The sequence below is a fragment of the Gymnodraco acuticeps genome, unplaced genomic scaffold, assembly GCF_902827175.1.
Source record: "Gymnodraco acuticeps unplaced genomic scaffold, fGymAcu1.1, whole genome shotgun sequence".
Lineage (NCBI taxonomy): Eukaryota > Metazoa > Chordata > Actinopteri > Perciformes > Bathydraconidae > Gymnodraco > Gymnodraco acuticeps.
In genome coordinates, this window is record NW_022990055.1 from 537,488 (window position 1) to 555,913 (window position 18,426).

The 18,426-nt window shown below is 39.1% G+C and overlaps 1 protein-coding gene across 2 annotated transcripts in view; it reads right to left on the reverse strand.

The window, feature by feature from the left end:
* The window catches only part of si:ch211-51h4.2, a 96,912-nt gene that overhangs the window by 76,383 nt on the left and 2,103 nt on the right, over positions 1 to 18,426 (reverse strand). The window contains exons 2-7 of one of the 2 annotated variants that reach the window (XM_034216013.1): positions 14,663 to 14,704; positions 13,248 to 13,321; positions 7,626 to 7,773; positions 6,481 to 6,549; positions 5,794 to 5,890; positions 1,683 to 1,821 (exon numbers count right to left, since the gene is read on the reverse strand). In XM_034216013.1, the coding sequence (XP_034071904.1) occupies positions 1,683 to 1,821; positions 5,794 to 5,890; positions 6,481 to 6,549; positions 7,626 to 7,773; positions 13,248 to 13,300 (506 nt within the window). In that variant the 5' untranslated portion in view covers positions 13,301 to 13,321; positions 14,663 to 14,704. The remainder of the gene's footprint in view (positions 1 to 1,682; positions 1,822 to 5,793; positions 5,891 to 6,480; positions 6,550 to 7,625; positions 7,774 to 13,247; positions 13,322 to 14,662; positions 14,705 to 18,426) is intronic. The other variant, XM_034216012.1, reaches the window with a different exon arrangement.

Here is an 18,426-nt window from a genome sequence, read left to right on the forward strand (position 1 = left end):
CCTTGAACACAATGAGGGAACGATCGATCGGCCAGGTGTTACAGAGCTGCTCGCACACTGATAACAAGACCCTGCAGCGGCCATGCTAACATCCTGTCCCCTTCCTCTGCGCCCGACAGGACCAACAATATACAGTCCTGTCAGTGCTGCAAGGACAAGATACAAGCGATACAAGACTTTACCAGTTTTTGCTACATAAGTGTACCATTGTGAAAAATAACAAGATATGACCATGCTGCAGATAAAATGGTAAAACGGTGAAGTGCATGTCTGCCATTGGTGTGCAAAGACAACTGGGTAGTGTTGGAGGTGGGGCTCTATTTCTATGATAGTTGCGAAGTGGTGCATTAAGACAACAAGAACAAAAATACTCGAATCGTCCGGAGATCTGAGCCTATTGAGATGACGCATTATGTCAATTAGCTGACACTTATATCTGAGGCAACTTACTTACACTTTCATACACAACCATACCAAGCTGTTACAACCCCCCTCCATTCCACTAGGGTTCTCTTTGCTCTGTGCTTGCTGCTCTTTGTTTTTGTCAGCTGATACAAGTTGTGAACTAGACGCAACAAATCAATTATGCACAGTTGATCATGCTTAACGTTTAATAAACCACGACGTCATTAAGATATGAAAATAACCGGATAACCGCATTGAATGATGTAGATTTGGGGATGTATAATATCTTCTATCCCACAAAAAATGCAGTATAAGCAACACAATAAGTTGACGAAACACTCCAATGGAATAAAAGTCAGATTGACTCGTGTCGTAAATTATAGTATGTTTATAACTAAAAACAATGTCAGCAGTGATCCATTGTGTACCCTAAGATATAACAACCAGTTTCAGAATGCAATTAGGGTAATTTTTATAATTTTTGTATTTTGATTAATGTCGGAAAACAGCGACAAAAAACAGGTTGTTGATCTTGAAAACTCTGAGAGCTGCAGATGCAGCAGCAAGGAGGTTACCAGTTATTGGCTCAGACACATAACTGTATATCTCAACACTCTGCAGCAGAAGCCAAACATATTAAGTCTGAACCTCAAGGTCGGTTTATATACGAGTCTGACTCAGAAACTGAAATGTAACATGCTAGGACGTGGGGTTAATGGAGGCAGTATAGGGGGTCAGTATTGATCTCAGTACACTGGAAGAAATGAGCTTTTCACATGATGTTTCCAACTCCTGTACTGAATGTATTTTTCTTACAATGTGTTTTATCCAAGCTAAATATCTCTTACCATAGACAATAACTTTGTAAATCATAATAAGAGTCAAAAAAGAATTAGATGAAAACATATTGGTACATTTCAGTTTCATCATCCAAACATTTTTAAACAAAAACACTTGGCCCTCCCAAAAGACCTCTTGATGTCTCCACATCCCACACTGAGGATTAGATATTTCAATTTGAAGAGGTGGAAATAAACTGAGGGTGGAAAGGTTTAAACAGTTTGGAGACAATTGCTATCAACCCTTTTTATAGATGCACATCTTAAATAGGAGCTGCTTCTTTGTGAGAGCGCTCACAGCGTCATGACTAAGGTTGCAGTTAACACAAATGGACAGAAGGGAGGGGGAAATCACCCCCGACCACATGCTCACTCCTACACTTAATGTGTTTTTTTTGTAAGTATGGTAAATATTGCTTCATCACCATGGTAACTTACAACTGGAAGAGGATGATGAAGTTGAAGGCATGGCTCATTGGCCGGGAGAGGAAGAGGTAGCCGAGCAGATGGAGGTTGGGCTCCAGGCATTCTGATTGGTCGTGCAGAGACACAGCATCGGGCTGCAGTAAACCTGTATCTGAGACACAGAGAGATGTGCAAGGCTGTTAAATCACTGAAAATCAGACCATCAGGCCGCAACCATGGTAACAGTTCTTTGTCGACAACAAAAGCTTCACCTCCATGAAGTATTTTTTTGTGTTCCCCCTGTGTCATGTCTGATTTTATTTCCTGTCTTTGTCCCGCCTTCTATGATTGTCTGTAATGTGTAATCACCCAGCAGCCCTTGTGTTTTTGCCTGCCCTCTCCAGCTTTGTATTGCCATGTGATCAGTTTCTGTCTTTACAGTATACAACACTGTCTTGTCCATGTTTCCTGTCTCTGTATCTGTATTACTCCTTGTTCCCTCCTCGTTTTTGTTTTTGCTTAACTGTTGGGGGATATATATAGCAATAGAATCCATAAGGGAATACAAAACAAAGGACACAAAGGTCGAAATAATTAGGGTGGGGCAAACGATCACAGGTGGGAAAACACTAAGAAAGGACGTTGAAACGGTCATGACACCGGGTGAAACATTTTACACAATTATAAATGAAACAAAAAACAAGATCTACACTATCATGTCAATAATTGTTTTAATACTCTGCTTAAACTATAATTACCTCCGCCAAGGAGGGTATGTTTTCCACTCAGTTTGTCTCTGTGTCAGCGAGAATACAGAACAATTACTGGCCCCATTTTCATGAAACTTTATGGAAGGTGTTGATTTAGGTCTTAATATATTCTTTCGATTCATGAATTTGTAGTAAATTAAATATTCTGAGATTTGTTTGGATTTATTGTGACCAATCAGCTGTAATAAAAGGAAGGGGTGGGACTGAGCCTCGGGCACATTTGTCTCGATCACGGAACGGGGAAATGAATGAGCCACAACAGAAGGGTTAAGCATGGGCCAAGGAAGAACATTAACATTTTGGAGCGGATCCTAATCACAGAACGGAACACCATTTGTTTTACATTTGTTCAAATTGTAAATAGAGAATTTTGTGCTGCATTCATTAGAGTATTCAAAGAAAAAATTATAAAAACAATCCACTTGGTAGAGCTCTTGTTGTTCCCTCATTAAGACTTAAAGCTCATGAAAACACCCAAGTGGGAAAAAGGTTGTTAACCCTTGAATTGGGACCGCCTAAGGAGTAAGTGAATGCACCACGAGCCTTGGTGGAAGTCCGAGCCCTCAGAGTGCTCTTGTCTGAAAGTCTATCGCTGCTTTTGACAGTTTGAGCAACTGTGCATGCTTCATGGACAGAAGCACACATCTCATCATTATTATACTGCCTGTTTATGGTACAATAACTTTGATGTGAGTGGTCCTGGCAGAGTGTTCATTATTAAACATGATAGTCAAAACAAGCAAGTTAAATGAATGGCAATGCAGAAGTCTGTGATACCAGAGTGGTGCATTGACACACCATCTGCGCTGGCTTTGAGTTTAAATAACGTAGGCGCCACCCCTCTAACCCAGACCCTGCTCAGCATGCACATGCAGCTTTTATAGGTAAGGAGTGTTTGTGTCTCTTTTGATTAGACAACGAAAGCTTCTTTTACTAGACACACAAATCCTACTTATAAAGAATGTAAAAGCATTCGGGAAGTAATATTCAGATATTTTACTCCATTATAACTTACTAAGTAAAAACGTGGTATCAGAAATCTGTATATTTAGTACAAATATATTGATACTTTTGGGATTTACTGCGTACGTTTCAATTAGGCATTTCAATGCTCTTTATTGTTAAGCCATTAATAGTTAAATCGTGACCACCTGTTCAATATGTCAAATATTAATCTACAAAGATACTAGTGAATGATTATTTGTTAGATTAATGCAGTGTAGTAAAAAGTACTATACAATGAAGGCTAAACAATCTCTAGTAAAGTAAAGAAAAATAGGGCAAAAGAAGGAAAAAGGTTCAAAGAATGACCGCTGGATGTCAGAGAAATCAACCAAAGAAGACAGACAGGAAGTAAACACCAACAGGAACACAGTATGGGCTCTGCAGTGTTTAAAGAATGGTTAATGGAAAAGAACTGAACAGACTTGGACAGTTACAGAAAACCTCGATCAGTGCTGTCGTCGTTTTAAGTGATGCTGCTGTGACGCAGTTCCAGCCGTTGGTACTCAGTGGAAGGGACTATTTTTTCCAAGCGGAAGCAATACGATCATTTTTAATCAATAAATAATTTGTAATCAATATTACGAATCAAGTTGATGATTTATTTAGTAGGTAACCGTGCAATAAGCGGGATAATGTGTAGCGAAGTCATCATACATGAACAAATTACACCGACGGGTGATTCAGGATCCCTCCACTTTGGGTTAAGATCCTTCTCACCCTGTCGCGGTTATTTATTCATTAATGACCATCTTGCTGCACATTAGTGCCCTGTTGTTACTGTTGCACCACATAAAGAAGGGATTACACAGTTGCACATTCATTGATTTAATTCCATTCAAAGCAGACTACAAATTGCAAAGAAGTTGGGATTGGATATAAGAGTATCGCAGCAGTGAGGAGTCTATTGTTGTGCTGACTGCGAATACATTCTTCCTGAATATATCAGGACAAGTAAACAGGGTAAACATATTGCTTTGCATGATTGAAAAATACAGGGGCCTCTTACTTAAATATGATCAAATAACAGGCAATAGGAATAACTTTTCTCCACAGTATTCTCTTCCAGGATGTTTCCAAAAGACGCTGGTGAAGTAGACTTTTATAGATGCGTTAATGAATTTATAGGTGTGTGTATCACCCCAACAGAGACCCATTTGATGAATGTCTCACGATGCAATCAGTGATCCGAACAGCCAGTTAACAGATCAATATCATTCAAATCAGCCGGGCCTGATGCAGCAATTTATGGTGCAATATGATGCTGCAGCTCAATACAGTGTTACAGTCCTATGGACATTTGCATCAGAACTTGATTCATGATAATTGTTTTTAAACTGCTTGATAGAAATAAATGCTAACGCCTCTCCACCTTCTTAGATAAAACTGCAGGGATAGATGATGAACATATGATTTGTAATCTCAAAGTAAACAATTATTGACAGCTGGACACAGTTTTGTTTTTGGATGGACTTTAAATGGGACAGGAAGTAGCCTCTGATGAGTGGTCAAGTCGACTAAGATGATTAAGTTTAATTCTGAATACGATCTAGAAACTTAGAATAAAGATAAACATGACGTCTCCAATGCACTTTTATCTATGATGTATTTATTAGAATAATTCCATGAGCCAATTCATGAGATGAAATCCTGAAGGGACTTTAGTTTTGTGACAGTTGCTCTCTATTAAATTGAATAAAAAAGATGAATAAGAAAAATCTAAATCTAAATATTTATATAAACATTATGAATGAAAGTTAAAAATTAAATAAAGATAAATATATTTACATGAAGTTAAATAAAGTTAATAAATCAAAATGTCCTATGAAAGAAAAATGCAAACATGTATAGAAACATAAGAAGTTAAAGTGAAATGTGCACATTGTACTATATACTGTATACACATATAACATGTATATTACAATATATACAGTTGTGTATCAAAGAAAGCGCAGTTGTGGCAAATGTCACTGTTGTTTTAACTTTTGTTGTTGTTTTGTTTCTTTCCGTTAACCGTCAAGTGGGAAATAAGTATTTGTTTGTGTTTCTCTTAGTATCCTAAGATACTGTTATGTTTGGCTGTGAAAAAGAAAAAAGAAAAATATTATGAAGGGCAGACCATCTATTTCTATTTATTTATTTATTTTTAGAAAGGGGCGGGTCATATAAGATTTGTTTTCTTCTCCCTGCTCCTTTTCGCTCAATGGTGTGTTTGTAGAGACATGTTTTGTTGGCAATTATTGTACATTGGGTTTTGCGTACCATGAGCGGGACAAATAAAAATGAAATGAAACTTAGAGATATCGTTCAACTTAGGATGTAACTGGAATGAACAGAAAAAATATCGTATTTAATAGGAACCTTTATTTTACCTGCTTGTGCATTTTCACTATCATCGTCGTCCTCTTCCTCTGTGCCGGCTGCTTCCCCCCCCACCGGATCCATCACAATACACTCTGCTACTCCTGTCTGAGAGCAACAGACACACATTCAGCCGACTAAACAATATAAACAGTTCTTCAACATGTGTGACTAATATTCATTATACATTATAATGTTTAGCTTGATTATGAGAAGTATAAATGAGAACAATTTCAGCTGTTAATGGCATGCATTGTAAGTCCATTGAGATTCAAAGGTTTATTGTCATAACATACGGTGTAAAATGTAATGTATGAAACACTTAGATGGCAGGTTCCTGAACAGTGCCAATTGTAACCAAATTCAAATTAATTATTTGTATTTGTTTTCTGTAAATATAAATTATTAAATTATGTGCACGTAAAAAAAACTGAGCATGACAACACAAGTTAAAGAAGACACATTATGGTCATTTGAAGGTTCATTTGAGTTTTCTGTTGTGATTGGTCAACCACTTACATGTAGAGATGTCCCGTCCCTTATCATATGACATAACCATTTTTTTTTACTTTTACAAAAAATGAAAGTGTGAGAGTTTCATAATGTTGTCATCACCTTCATCACACACTACAAGAAAACCCCCAAAAGCACAATAGGGCCCCTTTAAATGCAGATATGGGTTTTGTTGTGCTGCTTACCTTTAGAGACTCTAGCTGCACCACTTGACATTTCTGAAGCAGTTCCACAAACAGGTAGATAAGCAAAGCCTACATGAAAGAGAATGGAAAATATATATTACCAATTTGAAAATGGGTTCAAGTTTGAGTCATACAAACACTTGCAGCCCTTTGGAGTCCATACCATTTGAACATTTGAACAAATCAATCTATTCATACTCCTGTGAATGACAGGGAAGCTTATTAAAATACTATGTATGCTATCTGTGATCACCATGACAGCATGTATGGTTTAATTATGTTCTATTATCTTACATGAGGAACTAGATCAGCTACAATTCAACGTGTCAAAACATGTCTCTACTGTATGCTGTTGTGTATGATTTAGCTGTGCAGATTTAACTGAAGGACAATGTTGGGGAAGTATTTTCCAAGGCCCATAACTTTGACCCAGTTTATCAGTTCAAACTGTCCTGACTGAGCACAGGCACCTGTAACCTTGGCTGCTGTGCTCTCAGTGTTTTGTCTCCCTGTTCCTGCCTGTTGGCGTCAGCTGATAGAGGTGTTATCATTCTATCTTGTTATGCAGCATGTGGATTATTCTCTCTGAACTAGCTAAATACATGGGTCTGGGGTAGAGTTCTTCAGAATTGACGTGGCAACTCTCCCGTGAAGTCAGTCAGACCTCTGACTCTTGACATGTTTTGTGAATTCTCCGGCCGAAGCTCCTAAATAAACCATCTGTTACGTTCCCTACTGGGCTAGGGGAACCAAAGGGAAGCAACACAGACCAGAGTGGAATTGGTAATAATTATAAGTGGCTTTATTATAACCCAGTGTAAAACAAATGTCAAACAGCTTGAAACAAACAAAAGGGCCAACGGCGCCGACTTAACTATGGACCAAACAAAGGAGGACTCCAAAAGGGAGTCTAAGCTAACATACTTGAGCTAACATACTTCACTAAACACACAATACTAAACACACACTGCTAAGCAGTATACTAAACTTGCAGGTCGCCCTTGAAAAAGAGATCTTTTGATCTCAAGGGGCTTCACCTGGTTAAATAAAGGCTACAAACAAACAAACAAACAAACACAGGTGATTCACAGTGTTAACGAGCATAATGAGTAAGTACAACAAGAGACTAGAGGCGTCTGTCTCACAACACAGAGCCTCCAGAATGATCTTCGTCCCCGTCCTTTGTACTCTTTCCCCGGATGATGTTCCGGAAGCGGGCGGGAATTGGATGACGTCACTCCAATCACCGTTTCGGACGTTGCGAGGGCAGGACGGCCAATTGCATCAGGAGAACTGCGCAGCTCATGTACACACACACAAACAGAGTTAACAGTCCCAGGAAGGCAGCGGCTGTAACACCATCAGTGTTTGACATCAAAGCTCCAGCTCTCCCCGTGTCTCCTTTTGAGTCGGTGACTCCTCCTGCATTGCTACACAGAAGTTTCCTCCAAAGACATGTCACTCATAATTCTTTTTTGATTGAAGAAGTCAGTCAAGTCGCTTCAGCTGATTCAAAATGCTGCAGCTCGTGTACTAACCAGAGTTAGGAAAAGGGACCACATTACTCCTGTTCTGGCTGCCTTACACTGGCTCCCTATAGAACACAGGATATAATTTAAAATTCTTCTTCTCGCCTACAAAGCCCTTAATGGGCAGGCGCCATCTTACCTTAAAGAACTCATTATACCCTACTGTCCTACTAGGGCATTGCGTTCCAAGAATGCAGGGTTGTTGGTTGTTCCTAGAGTCTCTAAAAGTACAATGGGAGCCAGAGCCTTTTCTTATCAAGCTCCACATTTGTGGAATCAGCTTCTGGTTTGTGTTCGGGCGGCAGACACCCTATCCGTTTTTAAGAGTGCGCTTAAGACCTTCCTTTTTGATAAAGCTTATAGTTAGGGCTGATTAGATTCAGCCCCTAGTTTTGCTGATATAGGCTTAGTTTGTCGGGGGACATCTTACTTCTTCCTTCTCTCTGTCTGTAACTGTGTATTCTCATGTTCCGATTAACCCAGCTTCCCCAAATGTCTATACATCATAATATTGTTTAGAGCGCCCTGAAGTGGGAATGATGTCTGACAGAAATCCAACAGCTGTATATTGTGTGTCATTGTAAGGACTGGGGATGGCATACACCTGTCCCATTACACATTGTAGGATCTCTCAGAATTGCAGAGTATAAAACACATTAAATGACACAAAACAGAAGGAATATCAATAAATACAGCTTATGTTATTAGCTTTGGCTGTCAGGAAATAAAACACTTATGTTAAAAATCCACATTCAAACCATGTCATTATGGCTCCAACATAACTTTCAGAGACAATAATCTCCCATAAATGTCAGGGAAGATAGAACGAGTACGAAGCCTTTGACACAAAAGAATATCAATTGGATGTGAATATCCATAAATCTGACTGCAATAGGAGCGTTTGAATCTGAACCAATGTGCTGTTTGACGGTGTTGTTTTGCCAATGCAATAATAATTTTGTTGACATTTAAGAAAACAATCACATATTTGTACAGAAGGTAATAGCTCCCTTTATAGAAATGATTAATCTTTTCCAAGTCATGTTAGCGCAGGAAGCATTTTCTTGTTTAAGTGTGGATTGGAGCATTTGAAGAGCTTGTGTTCAGGCAATGAATTGGCTCTAACAAATGTATTATGTCCCCATTTATATGAAAAAGAGGAGAATATATTGTATTTTGGGGCAAGAATTGGATCTTTGGCCAAGGTATGCCAGGGTTTCCCACACATAGACTTTAGTTGGGCGGGCCACCCAGGTATATTAACGGCCGCCCAAGTATATTTTGCGACCCATTTAGGTTTGTTGCTTTTTAATAATTTTTTTTCTTCTTTTTTTTCGTCCGTGACCACGACGCCATCTGCGATCGATTAACTTGTGGACAATGATCCCTCGCTCTACGCCTCCTGTACCCAGTCCCGGACTGGCCATCGGGAGGACCGGGGGGTTTCCCGATGGCCTGGCCTGTTAAGTGGCCTGCCTCACACAGGGTGACTGGCTGTCCACATGATGTGGCCTGCCGACATGGCCACTGTCATACAGATCATAAATCAAAGCCCTTGATTGGTCTCTGTGTGTCATTCAAGCTCGGGATAACCTCAGCTCAGGTGAGGTTAAGGACTCTCTGATTGGTTAGATAGTTAACTTAGTCTAAGTTCTCAGTGGGTCTCAAACGGTGTGGTCACCATTTATGTAAACACATATTTCCATTTGAAAGGGTAAAAAAGTAAAATATGCATGAATAAAAAAAAGAAAAAGTTAACTAGGTGAAAAAAGGTAACTTTTAAAACTTGTTTGTGAGCTAAAACTAGTCTTTGCTGCTGCCTCAAAGAGGAGCAGGGGGAGAGGAGGGAGACAGGAGAGGCTGATTCAGGAGCACCGACACACTCACAACTATAAATGAACCAAAAATAAATTAATAAACAAGTTTCAGTGTTTTTTTCATATTGGAAATGGTATGTTATTGGTTATGGCCATGATTTTATGATTATTTAAATGTATACAGTTCTGTTTCATATAGGTGTTTCCATAGATCAAGACTCTTTATTTCCCCCTCAAAGTGCACCAGATTGATGCATTTAACTCCGGGGAATAACAAAATAAAAAAATCTTACCGGGGGAGCATACCCCCGGACCCCCCTAGAGGATTTGAGGTCTACCCCCACTTAAAATCACATGGACAGGTTCCTAAATACATTTACCATTTTTATTAAATAGTAACCCATGTTCATATGTTTATTTGTGGGTAGTAGACTTAAACTATAGGGCTATCACTATGGGCCCTGCCTGTACATTATTGGGCCCTGCCGGTATGTTATTGGTTATGGCCATGATTTTATGACTTTTTAAATGTATACAGCTCTGTTTCATATAGGTGTTTCCATAGATCAAGTCTCTTTATTTCCCCCTCAAAATGCACCAGATTGATGCATTTAACTCAGTGGTTTTCAAACTATGGGGCGCGGAGGTACTGCAGGGGGGTCACGGGAAGATTTTTTTATTTTATTATTTTCTCCTTTTAGCTTTGTGAAGCACCTTGAGATGACGTTGTTTTTAAAGTGCACCTATATAAATCAAATGTATTGTTATTATTATTATTCAATTGTAAACAAACACTGCTCGAAAATATCTCATTGGTCAGAGAGCTGTGGGCATAATGCTGCCTTTTGCAACATCCTACTTGTGTGAGATAGGCTTTTCTGCTGTTGCTGCCATCAAAACTAAATACAGATCAAAGCTGAACATTGAGAATGAACTGAGAGGGGCAGTCTCAAAACAACAGCCCCGCTTTGAGAAGATCTGCGAGGGAAAGCAAGCACACACAAGTCATTGATAAGCTAGTGTGGAATAGGAATGGTAACGTGATGTGATCGTTTGCAACCTGCAGTAGAAATAGTAGTTAATTAATATATTTTCCTTAAAGAAATTTGAATTTAAAAATCTACTACAAAGGGAAGAAGGCCAACCAGTTTTAATTAGGCCAAATTAATTCACAGTATCTATTACAAGCACTTTTGTTCATGTGTAATCCATAATAAAATATAAAATGATAGTTGGATCTTTATATCTTCTTATTATTAGCAGAGAAAATGTAATGTTTTTACAACAATATACAATTAATCCTACCAGTATAGATGGGAACCGGGTTGGGGGGTCCCGAAAATATTTCCAATACCCAAGGGTGTCCCGACTGAAAAAGTTTGGGAACCACTGATTTAACTCCAAAATAAAATAACAAATCTTACCGGGGGAGCATGCCCCCGGACCCCCCTAGAGGATTTCAGGTCCACCCCCATTTAGAATCACATGGACAGGTTCCTAAATACATTTACCATTGTTTTTAAATAGTATCCCATGTCCATATGTTTATTTGTGGGTGGTAGATTTAAACTATAGGGCTACCACTATGGGCCCTGCCTGTACCTGTTCGCTCTGCCATCGCGTGAAGGGTCTGCTAACAAGCGACCAACAGAAAGGTTAATGTTAATGTTGTTGCACGTCACAAAGGCATGCCACCTCAACCCCCCCCGCTACCAGCACCCCCCCAAGTTTAGTTCAGATCTGTGGGAAACACTGTATGCCATTATTTCAGGTTTGTATTACATATGTATTAGGGACCAGAGATGGGGTCGTTACCAAAAAAAAGTAATATATTACATATTACTTTAAAAAAAAAGTAATATATTACACTACTTCTTTACTCTCTACATAAAGTAACTCGTTACTTTAGTCGTTACTTTACTCGTTACTTTACTCGTTACTTTACTCGCAGGGCCGGCCCGCCCCTCCCTGCAGGCAGATCACGCAGACTGCTAAAGTTTCAAATGTTCTCTTTAGTTCAGTTTCCATTGTCGCATAAGACTGATCCAGATCCTGAATGTTTTCCTATCTGACCATGGCTGTCCTCTGTCTCCTGCTATCTGTATATTTTGCGCAGTCTGTCTCTGCTCACGCTGTTGCGTCGGCGTGTTCTCCTGCGTGTTGGCCATGTGTTGCACTCATGGTTGCACTGGAACCAGACTGGAACATACCGCAAAGACTTCAGCCGAGCACGTACGAACTGCGCATGCGTGAGTGGCAATAACTCTCCTTACCAGCAGGCGGCGGTAGTGTGTATTCATCATTCAAAACAGGCAACAACCGGAAAACAGAGAAGAAGAACAGACTGCGTGATATACACAAACAACAAATAGCTGTGCGTTAGCTTCACCTTAGCATGTGTTCTTTGCAGGTGTTTGTTGAGGTTTGATGACTGATTTTAGTAAGTAACAAAGTAACGCATGTCGGGGCAATGTTAGTAACTGTAGTGTGATTACTGAATTATAAAAGTAGCGCGTTACACTACTCCGTTACCGACAAAAGTAATATTATTACAGTAACGCGTTACTTTGTAACGTGTTACACCCAACTCTGTTAGGGACATATCATGCTCATTTTCAGGTTCATATTTGTATTTCGAGCCTCTCATGACATGTCTCCATGTTTTAGTGTTCAAAAAGCTCTTGATCTTTCTCATACTGCCTGTGCGTATTTTAGCCTTTGCAGACCGTTTACATACACACAAACCTATATAACACACTATAGGAAAGCATTTCCCCAATAAGCACAATAGGGCCTCTTTAAAGGGGAACGTCACCCAAATTAAGAACTCCTGTTTTTTATTTTTACAGGAACGTTCAATCAATAATAATGAACATGAGCTTATGGGGTTTTGAGTCTTTAACTGGTGATGTCATGCATTATAACCTCTAGAGCTGCTTTATAGACATTGAATAGGAGACCTCCAGAATGAACTACAGGAAAGGGAAAACCCAAAAAAGTAGGTTCCCCTTTATTTTCTTTTAAGAAATCCTGATCACAACAAAGCCACCAAAGCCTCTTCCAGACACTGAAAGAGAACATGATTAGTAGCCTCTGTCTATAACATTCTGTTTCATCGTCACAGTTTTCTTAGTTTAGCTCTGTTATTGTTAGATTTGACTTAATCGGATATTGTGTAAGCTGTAAAGTCAGACTTTATGAGGTCAAATGCAGTATGTAATCCAAACACGTAACCTTCTCCTTGTCGATTCTCCCATTTTAAACCAAAATGTTAACATGTTAATGTGCGATCTCTTCTCTTCCTCATCCAGGATCTCCTTTTCAAACTGTTAAGACTCCTTTGTGTCAGTATCTTACATTTCCATAGACCATGCCAGTCTTTTAAGAAAATAAGCGTCCATTAAGTTCATGTATTACTTACCTGGACAAAGAAGCCAACGAGAAAAGAGAAGAGGAAAGGCACCAGTCCAGCATGGGATATCGTTACTGGAAGACCTAGAAATTGAAGAAATGTTTTAGAATTTGACCCCCACCTCAGTAGATTTAATGACGTCTATGTTTTAGTCAGCCCATCCACCTGCCCTTGTGACAATTTAACAGCTCATCATTCTCTCTCATACATGCTTCTTTACGCTCTTGCTCAAACTTACCATAACATTTTATGGTAAGTGCTGATTACAATATGAGGTTTAAGTGTTTGAACAAGTACTAACTAGGAAGGGCTCCACCTTTCTGGAACTACATGAGGACCCCGCTAAAAAACAAACTAGTTAAATGTAATGTGCCATGTAATTTCCACCTTGACTAAAAAAACTCTCAGGTGTTAAATACACTTCATAAACCACCGTTAAGTTTGCTCTGCCAATGAAAGCCAAGAGATGGACAGAGTCTTAATTACGTTCCAAATGAACTGATATGATAAAAAGGCAGTCTTGTAGAGAGAGAAAATAGCTCACAAAAGTTGTTACCATCATAAGTTGAGTCATACATGCCAAGTGTTTGTGTGACACCTATTTTTTGAAGGACATTTTCAGGATGTAGTCGGTGTTGATGGAGAAATAAGACAGAATGATACAGTAGTGTTTGCCTGTTATATGGTCCTATCCAACACTCTTTGGGAAGAGTGTGCCAAAAGGTTTGGTTGCTCAATTTGATGTAATCTGTCTCTTGTCAAGAGAATGTTTCTAATATCCAATCGATTTTCACATTTACTATTTACTAAGCTATCCCCAATCCGATCATATCAGATGTGAGGAGACTGGTCTTTGTCTTCCACAGACCAAACTCATCATAACGTAAAGGTGGGGTATGTAATTCACTTCAGAAACACTTGTTATATTCCATGGAATGCTCTTAACATCAATGAATACATGAAATGCTTTGACAATAAATACATAAAAAAATGTCATCTGTGGAAGCCGTAGTACTGTAAAAAGCACGACCAATCATCTGAGCCGGCCCGGCTAAAATAACTGGACGGCCTACCTGCCTGTCAGCCTTCCATCTGTGCACAAACTTATCTCGTGCCCTCATTGGTCATGTGCGCGTTCGTGTGTGTTAGAGGAGGGGCTCTGTGAGGAAGTGGCAGATTTGTTCCAGCTGTGTATTTTCAAATTCTAGCGCATTCGAGCTGGTTTCTCCAAAATTACCTACCCCACCTTTAAGTGCGATCCGATGTGTGTTCCCTTAATCAAACTATAATGTAGGCAATGTTTTCCTGGTGATAACAAGTGATATCTAGAAGTTTAGTAGCTACGACTTTGATGTTGAGGTTATTGGACTCATAGTTGATGTTTGTTATATCTGTATCTTAATTATGAAGATAGAATTACTCACCTAAGATTCCAGTTCCCAATATTGTTGCAATGGTCAAGAAATCTATGGGGGAAAAAAGAGCTTAGTCAGATCAATCAGAGATAAGTCACAAAGTTCTGATCTACTTGATATCACACAAATCTGTACAGACAAAAGGTTTTCAGAATAATACAAGAAAGTATTTGTTCTTCAATCCAACAAAAACAAAGTACTGTACATTGATAGGACTGTCAAAAATGCAGGTGTCCAATATGTCCAATGTCTGTTGGTGCACATGGCCATTTGCAAAAGGTTGTGCAATGTGTTGTCTGCTGAGATTATGATCAGCTGAAATTGTGTGTGTTATTAAGAAAATGAGGAAGAGGTGAATTAAATAAACCGCAGTTAAAATAATAAAACAAACAAGACTGTATCAGAGTTTCAAATTTACCACATATTTTGAACGATGACTTAATTTTCCAGTTCAGAGACAGATAAAAGAAACACAGATATAAGCAGGTATGAAGTGGAACGTACAGTCTGTTAAAATAACAAACCCACATGACCAACAGGCAGCAGAAAGTGAAATAACTGTATTCGCAGCCGTGGTATCTCATCTGAGCTCTCACTGTCCCCGGTCCCCCTCTACTGCTCCATCTGCTTTTCAATTTACTCACAGTGTTGTACATTTCTCAAAACTGTGCACATCGTCCATCAGATCATTCATTCTCTCTCCACCAACGTGTCGTATCTCAGTGATAGTGGAGTCTTGGATCCAAAGCCAACATTATAGAAAATACTCCACACCACCCACTCTGCCCCTACCTTAAAACGATTGCCCTCCAGCTGCTGACATCAACCTCCAATGAGACACACCACCAGTACCCATCATTAGCACAAACTCCACTGGAATGCCATTGTGCAAAATGCGTTCTGTTCTCTGTGCTGCAGTCTGTAATTGTGTACAGTTGCTATTACTTTTTATTACACAGCTTAGTTAAATACTCAATTTGAATCGGTCAATAAGGACATTTAGCATTCTGCACTTTTTTGATAGCAGATCAGCGCTAAGGTCGCTCTGATTAAGGGACTAAGTGCAGTCATATCAGTCCAATCAACTTAATGTCAGCCAAGGCCACGAAACACATTTTTGTGTGTTTCTCAATCAGAGAAGAGCACAACACTTTTGATTCATAATGGCTAAAAACTTTCCCAGTAAAGAAAAAGTAAAAAAGAACAAGGAATCAAGAGAGAGAAATACACAGCGCGCTGGAAGATAGAGAAATCAGCAAAAGCAGACAGGAAATAAACACTAAAGAGAACAGCAGAAGAGCAACAGGAAGTCAACACCAAAGGAAACAGCAGAGGAAGACAGAAAGGATGTTTTGTCAAATGAGTGATTTTTCTAAGTAGCTGTGAAATAAGCAAAATATTGTGCAGAAAGTTGGTCATGGTAGTGAAAGGAACCTCTAGAGTCTCCTAACATGCAACAACAAAAAGGTTTGATTCTATTAATGTTGTCTTTTTTATTGCACTGTTGCAGCAGATTCCTGTGTAGCTTCAGATCTGAGTTGTCTTATTAGTAAGCCTCATTTATACTTTTGAAGCAACACTGTTTTTATATAATGGCAAAGAAAGGGTTCAGAGTCTTTTCTTTTTTCCCTGTGTCATATGTGGCAGCACTGTTCAATGTTTCTTGAAAACATTACCCACTGTAGTATGTGACGTGTGAATAAACTCCAACTCTGTATCAACAACGCTGTTGTGTAACTTCAGTTAAATACTTGTATGTGTGTAGATTAGAAAGAGGTAAGATAAAGGATCTGCAGTATTTTATGAAGTATTAATCGTACAAAGGTCACTTTTATACAAGTAGAAGTGTGTATTTACCAGGTAGTAGGCTGTCAGTAATACGCCTCTCTATTTGGACTGGTAGATCTCTGCAGACTGGTAACTTTAAAAGTAGCTCTCAGTTCAAAAAAGGTTGAACTGCATGAAGCGGTTTCTTTCACTGCAGGCTACATATCATCCCTGATGATGGTTCATGAAGTTTGCATCAGCCAATTTCATTCCTTTCAATGTTCCCTGACACACTGGGGGACTCTACTTCCATCTCAGGTAGAATAACATAAACTAACTGACAAACAGGATGCTTCGAGTGCCTATGGTTACAATTGAACCTGTTGGGTGTGTACTGGAAGGAGCTTGGCCTTGAGGCTATTGTCAGAGTGAGACAGTAAACATACAGAGAAGCAGTACACACTATGTTACCGGATCAAATCAGTTTAAAAGTGTGGTTTTATATACTATATATAGGGCTGCTCCATGTGATTTGGGTTTTGTATTGTTATGTAACTGATTGTTATCTATTTGGATGGCTAAGCTACTATACAGTTAATGTTCCAGGTGGATTTGTTCAGTTAACACCTGTTCAGTTGCTGTTATATTGATCAGAGCTATTTTATTGACCTCTTTTTTGCAGGACCACCTGCAGCTTCAAAAACTAAGGAGGACCTGAGGAGAACCAAGGCACCGTGACCCCGGTTTAAATCCAGAGTTCAGTGTAGACATTATGGAGGAGTAAGAGTATAGACAATAAGCTGGACTGGAGTTAAAACACTGTTTTAGGCACTTTGAGTCTAAATGCCGGCACAGGACTTTTGATGTGTATATGATATTTTATTATTTGTATTTGATGTATCGCTTATTGGACATTTTACAATCATTTCCTACGTTTATATTTTATTTATTTACATTATTATTTCTTATGTTTGTATAATACATTCTGCATAGATAGATAGATACTTTATTTATCCCAAGTTGGGAAATTGTCTTGTCACAGCAGCCTTTTGAAAAGTGTATACACATTATAAAATATACAGAATAACCTTATTTTTGACTGTCATGAAAACCAATTTCCCCCCTGAGATATCAATACCTTGCCTCAGTTTGGATACAGTTATACCCTGAACACAGCACAAAATAGGTAATAAGATACATTTTATTTTACTTCGATGTAAATGCTAACACTCAGTCTCCCTCCAGCGGCCCCGCCCCCCCTGTCAGCACATGTTGATGGATGTATTGATGAGGCAGCTCACTTTTCTGTCGCATTCAAATCCATCACATCCACTCTACAGGCCTCCCGTCATCACTTGAAATAAGCTGTCATTTGGAATCAGTCTGAGCGTTTTCCCTGATTGTGTTATCAATCCTCTGCTGTTCTCCCTCCACCCCTCTAAAGATGGCTGAGGGTGCGACATACAGTATGGCGTCAGTCATCAGACGTGTCATTATAATCTTTTTCATATTGTCTGTGTTCTCACAGCTGCCGAGGCATGTAACATAATGGCTCAATAACTTGTGTCACAGACAGACAGAATGTAAAGATTGACATAGAAAGATGGACAAAGTGACCTTAATGGACATTTAATGGCATTTTGATTTGTCTGCCAAAGTATGTCAGAAAGTTGACACACTTAAATGACTCACTTCCTAACTTGTTGCACAGGTTGAGCTGACCATAACAAAAACAATTCTAAATGTTGCTGCCACATGTCTCACCACCAGTTGCGAGTTGCAAAGCAGAAGTGAAGCAGTGAGGGACCAGGAAGTGTAGTCTTTATTAGGTGTGGAATACTGTAGATATTAATAATAATTTCAGCCACTTTTTAAGCACAAATTACAAACATTTTCTGCGTCCATATTCTACAATATAAGAAATAGCTTTGATAGCAGGCTGAATATCTGGGTGTTAGACGTAGTTGAAAAAAAAAAAAAACTTTATGAAGTGACTTTGGGCTCAG